Source organism: Brassica oleracea, chromosome C2, assembly GCF_000695525.1.
Source record: "Brassica oleracea var. oleracea cultivar TO1000 chromosome C2, BOL, whole genome shotgun sequence".
Taxonomy (NCBI): domain Eukaryota; kingdom Viridiplantae; phylum Streptophyta; class Magnoliopsida; order Brassicales; family Brassicaceae; genus Brassica; species Brassica oleracea.
This window is the reverse complement of record NC_027749.1, coordinates 51,262,596-51,268,903: the sequence shown is the minus strand read 5'-3', so window position 1 is coordinate 51,268,903 and position 6,308 is coordinate 51,262,596. Positions and strand designations below refer to the sequence as shown.

At 28.0% G+C, this 6,308-nt stretch overlaps 1 protein-coding gene across 1 annotated transcript; it reads right to left on the bottom strand.

Moving 5' to 3' along the window:
- Nucleotides 1-5,359: 5,359 nt before the first annotated feature.
- On the bottom strand, nucleotides 5,360-5,776 carry LOC106324563 (40S ribosomal protein S20-2-like). The gene is made up of 3 exons (XM_013762511.1): nucleotides 5,743-5,776; nucleotides 5,576-5,680; nucleotides 5,360-5,463 (listed from the first exon to the last, which is right to left on the bottom strand). The coding sequence occupies exons 1-3, from the start codon at nucleotides 5,774-5,776 to the stop codon at nucleotides 5,360-5,362; spliced, it is 243 nt and encodes an 80-aa protein (XP_013617965.1).
- Between the last annotated feature and the right edge of the window lie 532 nt (nucleotides 5,777-6,308).

Here is a 6,308-nt window from a genome sequence, read left to right as displayed (position 1 = left end):
AAAAATAAAATTCTTAAAATGAAATTATTTAAAAACAAAAATATTGTAAAATTTATATAAACTATAATATATAACTTATATATAATTATTTAAATATATGTATATATATATGCATATAACAGACCAAATTGGATATTCGTTCCTATAAATATTGATATTTGTGATTTGTTTTTTATACGGATATTGCATTTTAGTATTTGATTTGCTTCGTAGAGTAACAGATATCCAAATTTTTCGGTTCGAATCAAAACGAATAACAAATCGAATCAAAATTTATGAATAATTTGTCCAGCTCTATTCGTAAACAGTAAAAATAACGTAAAAAGAAACCATACATGTGAGTTTTATATAAAAAAAAACGTAAAATACATAGTGTGAACATATTTATGTAAGTTTGGCTAAGAAACTCTCTACATGTGACACGTGTCCATTTTAGTGTGAACGCATTTATTACAATGTTTTTATACGTGATATGTGTCCAGTTTAATGTGAACATATTTATTACAATGATTCTCTTTTAATATATAAGGGATGATTGTTCTTGCATTTTATTTCGCAACTTGATTCTATTGAAAACTTTACAAGCTAATTACTTGCCAACTGTTTACAGCGTCACAAGATTCCCTAACTATTTCATAAACGAATGAACGATACTATGGATCATGCACGTTTTCCATTTTTATCATGGTAGGAAAATATCATTCTAGTATCTGAGACATGTGAAAAATCTGATTATTTTTACATTTAAGATGTTAATAATCTAATCTATTAAAACAGAGTCCTAATTTTTATCTACTAGAAAATGTTGCCATTACCTTTTAGACCTATTCATATCTCACTAAAGATAAATGTAACATCCTTTAACTTTTGGATCTATTTTTATTTACAATATTTTTGTTAGTAACTACCCTATATTTGCTGAAGTTTATTAGTATATTAATTAAATATAGTAACTACAATTGATATATATATAAAAGATATTTACATTCACAAAACTGCACTTGTGTATCTAGGAATATGCAAGATCGAGAGCTATTTTCTAAACTTTATTAATATACTATATATACTAATGATCTTATATTTACGGAAAATGATTAATATGTTTAAAAATATTTATATACACTAAATCTAATCTATTAAAACAAAGTCCTAATTTTTATCTACTAGAAAATGTTGTCATTAACTTTTGGACCTATTCATATCTCACTAAAGATAAATGTAACATCCCTTAACTTTTGGATCTATTTTTATTTACAATATTTTTGTTAGTAACTACCCTATATTTGCTGAAGTTTATTAGTATATTAATTAAATATAGTAACTACAATTGATATATATATAAAAGATATTTACATTCACAAAACTGCACTTGTGTATCTAGGAATATGCAAGATCGAGAGCTATTTTCTAAACTTTATTAATATACTATATATACTAATGATCTTATATTTACGGAAAATGATTAATATGTTTAAAAATATTTATATACACTAAACTGTATTTATATCATAAAGAAATATAACATCACGAAACATCTTTACAAATTATTTATCATACTATGTTAGTAAGATACTTTCACTTTTTTCAAGATATAAAAGTGTCGATAATGAAAGTTTTTTTAAAAAATATTTACATAATCAAAACAATACTATAAGTTCTATTTACTTTAGAATCTAATCTATTAATTTAGGGTTCTATTTTTTTATCTACTTACAAATAATCTAGGTTGGACAATTATGGCTTTACTATTATTTTTACTTATATCAAATTTAATTATTATTAAATATATGTATACCTTAACCTAAAATTAAGGAACGAAATAACTAATTTATTGTTTTTTAAATAATGAATTCAATTTATATTAACACTACTTTTAAGTAAATAATCAATTATATTTTATTTATTAATATAAAAATAATTATATATGCTTACTAACTCATATATACAATTGTACTTGAATTCAAATGCAAGAAACAAATTATTTAAAACTCAGACCAAATACATAATAATATAAATCTTATAGATAGAGTATTAAAAATAGATATATATATATATATATATGATAAAATAAATAATAATAGTTATTAATATTTAATGATACGGTGGAACATGTTATTATTGATATTTTATTATGAGCATAGTTTTACGGGTTGTTCCAACAAACATAAACAATATTTATCAAATATAAAACTAACTGAACAAAACATAAAACATATTTTATGTTAGGCTCGGACCTTCATGTACCCGTTGGGTACGGGTTGGGTATTTGAAATTTTGGTTCAAACTTATATCACATCCTATGTCTCATTCTGGTAAATTTATAAGTACGGATCGGGTTTGGATATAACACACTGGTTTTGCTTCTAATTTGTATCACATCATAAAATCCATAAAGTAACTATATATTGTTCCAATTCAGGTTATATTAGTTCGGTTCGGATATATCCGAATCCGAAGTTAATTCCAAAATTTTAAAGCAAAACATAAGAAATAAACTTATTTATATAGAATTGGATATTTAAGGTACTTATTGAAAATTTAATACTTATTTTTTGATATAATTTCATAATAAATATAGAACTGAATATTTGAAGTATATATTTATGTTTCAAGTATTTATATTTGTGATTAATTTGGACTTTCATATCGTTTTTTGGATTATTTATGGTTTTTTTTTTGTTTTTTCGGGTTACCCGTTCGGGTTCGGCTAATAACACTTCGGATTCAGATATATTATATACCATCCCACAAGACCAATTCTGGGATTTCTTACATTTTGTATTGGGTATGGATCGGTTTTTTTGGTTTAAGTTCGGTACGTACTTTGGGTTACGGATATTATGCTTAGACCTATTTTCAATAAAAAAATACAATTATATAAAGTTTTTACCGAAATATTATCTCGCGCTTTAGCGCGGATCAAAATCTAGTATTCAATTATGATTGCAATAGCAGTACAAAATTACGAACCTTACCTTTTATACTTACCTTACAAATCAAGAACCAAGATGGAATAATGATAAAAAAAAGTTATGTTTTAATTCATATACAAATTTCTCCCCAATTTTTTTGATGAAAAATGTTTTTATGATTTTTATGTTATTTATTATATGTACACTCAAAGATACGATATAATACGTACAAATATGAAGCATCAGCAGGAACAGATTGTGATTTTATATTATGAATAGTATATTAATAAAATCTCATCCACATTCGAAGGGGCGTCTCTTAGGAAAAATGTAATAGTTTCAATGATAATTAATACAATAATATATTTAGAAAGGGCGGTTTGACATAAGATTACTTGTCAATGATATGATTTGCATAAAATAGTTCATAAGGAGTGGAAGTCAAATCGAAGGCGACTGCATGCAATCGACGTTGGCTTACTAACCAAATTACATATGAATTAAGCGTTGACAATTAAACTAATTGTCTAATCTCTTAAATGGATAAAACTACTAATCATTTTAAATATGTAAAATTAAATGCAATGGTGGTTCATGTAGTATTTTACAACAGAAGACAGTCATGTTCCTGCTTTTCTAGTGCACCGCAAAAAGATTTCACAAATCGTTTCCATGTGATTTATTATTTTCTTTAGTTATTACGAATTTGTAGGTCCTATTTATATAAATATTTGCATTGTAAACTAGAATTAAATGTCAACTACCGCTTACTACCACTTTAGTTTTATCAGTTTTTCCATCAACATTTTGACCTCTCAAGTGTACATTCATTTGATTCTCAAAATGCTTCTCTTCTTTTTAATTTCTTTATACATTTCGTCTCCTACCAATGTGATAATGTCACTCTTTTCGTGACTCATGCTATATGTTGAATAATTATTTTTAAAATAAACCAAAGCAGATTAGATCAACTGTACCTTTCTGTTGGTTGATATTAAAATTATCTTATTTGTGGTTGGAACATAAGTATCGGCATTAGAAAATGCATTGTAAATAGTTTGAATTACAATTTTATAGAGAAAATAGGTAAAAAGTCAAATCAAACCATGATTTAAAATTAGTTTTTTTCGACAGTTTAAAATTAGTTAATGAGTTTTTTTCGTTAATAACACAGTATTATTCTCTATAAATTGAAAATTTTATTTTATTAATATAGAAACCACTAATTTTATTGGTCTTTATAAATTAGTTTATAATTAGACAACTATATATAAGTGGTTTGTCATTATTTAACCGAATCTTTTCACACTAACGAAGACCATTATAAACTACTGTTCTAAAATTTGGTCTATGCAGTGTCCTGACAACAAATTAGACATAGCCGAAACAATTTTTCTAAACTCCAATTTATATAATTCAAATCACTTTAAGCCGTTTAAAATTGATCCAAATCAATCTAAAATGGTTTAAATTGATATAAATCTGTTAAATTAAACAATACTATTAGTGAAAATCCACAAATTTATCTAGTTTATTTTTGTGTATACATAAATTTTATAATTCACCAATATAATTTTATAATTAAACCCAACAACTAAAATATCTAATAAAATGTAAAAATATAAAAAAAATCAATAATTTGTTATTTCTTAAGCCTCGAATAATATGTCTATTTGCTAGTCTTCTACAAAGCGTCTAGCTACCGCTTCTAGTTTTTTGAACATTGCTAAATTGTTCATTATTTATTGATCTATTGGTTCGATTGAGGTATAACATAAGCAAATATCACTTGTTCTGCTTTGTTACTGTCCTCTAGACTGTTGAAACACCATCAATCAACTTTTTCCGGAAAATAACATTGGCATTGTTGACCATTCCTTCTTTCAGCGAAACCATCATAAACTGTGCAATGCAGAGTCAGTTTTGAGACCAAGATTGAATCTTGAATGGTATGGAGACACTCACTGAGTGTTGTATTGCGAAATGGCAATTATCTAAAGAATCTGCCGAGGTCAATCCCATGGAGGTGAATGTCTTGCTCTGCTTTGTAATCAGTGTTCCATAGTTATGGTATCATGTTAATTGATGTTAAGGAGATGGTTTCATGATGTAACTGAGACTAACGATCACTAGACTGTTAAACACATGTATATGCTAAAACAAAGTTTTCTTATGCTTACATATGTAGTTCCAGACTCCCAGTGATATGAGTAATTTTGCTACAAATTCAACTTCATTGCTTTTATCAAAGAAAATCATCTAAAATTTAGTGTGTAGATGAAAATAAAGACTTTGGTTTAATCTCCTCAACTAAAAAAAATATAAGAAGTATAGTTTCACTACAACAAAATGTTGGTTTAATCCAAGTCAACGGGAGAGATGTGTAGGCTTGAACCAAAGTGAAGGGATTATATTTTCCACTAACAGAAAATAAAACAAAATGAAATCTAAGAGTCGGCGATGGTGACCTCAACCTCAACACCAGGTTCAATGGTGATGGAAGAGATTTGCTTGACCACATCAGCTGAAAAGATCAACCACTCATTGGTTCCTGGTTAAAAAAACAATAGTGAAGAGTTTAAGCAATGTCAAGAACCTAAAGCAATGAGCTTATTCTCATGTTCTAAGATCTAAGTGTGATAAACACAGGCATATAAATATACCTTGAGCTTTACGGGTAGTGATCTTAAGAACCTTGGTGGGCATTCTCACTAGTCCCTTTGTTATCAGTCTCTTGTCTTTAGCTCCACGTACCAAATCAGCACACACTAATAACACACATTTAGACCCAAATCATCCATTTGTAATCAATTCAAATAAAGCTACAAACCTGCCTTCGTTGGCTTCATTGCTGCATAAGCCATCTTTTCAACCTCTTCTTCTTCTTCTTCTGCAAGTAACAGAAAGCTATAAGTTTAACTTGCTCCTAGGAGTGAAAAGTTAAAGCCTTATTCACTGGATTGTGAGGCCTAATCACTACAAGAGTTTAATTAGACCTAAGGCAATTAAGTTATAGCCCACTTAACTGGGCCTAAGGCAGTGTATATTATAGAAACACAAAGTAAAGTTTAAGTGTGGGAACCGAAATTAGCACTATCGATTTACGTTTAAATTAGGAAACTAGAAAAACCTCAATTTCCCAGAGGTCCCGGATCTCTGCGAGAGCCAATGGCAAGTGACCAAATATATGCGGAAATCATGAAACGATAACAAACGAGTTTAGAGAAAACAGTAGATCTTATTTCGAGCCTGCGTGAGAGCGTTGCGATCATTACAAGAGATCATAAAAGCTTTGGCCGCAAAGGCTGTCAGCGAGTTACCTAGTTCTAGCGGCCTAAAAGCTCAAACCTAGTTGACTCGCAGCTCGATAACAAAAGACGAAGAAAATACAGAAAA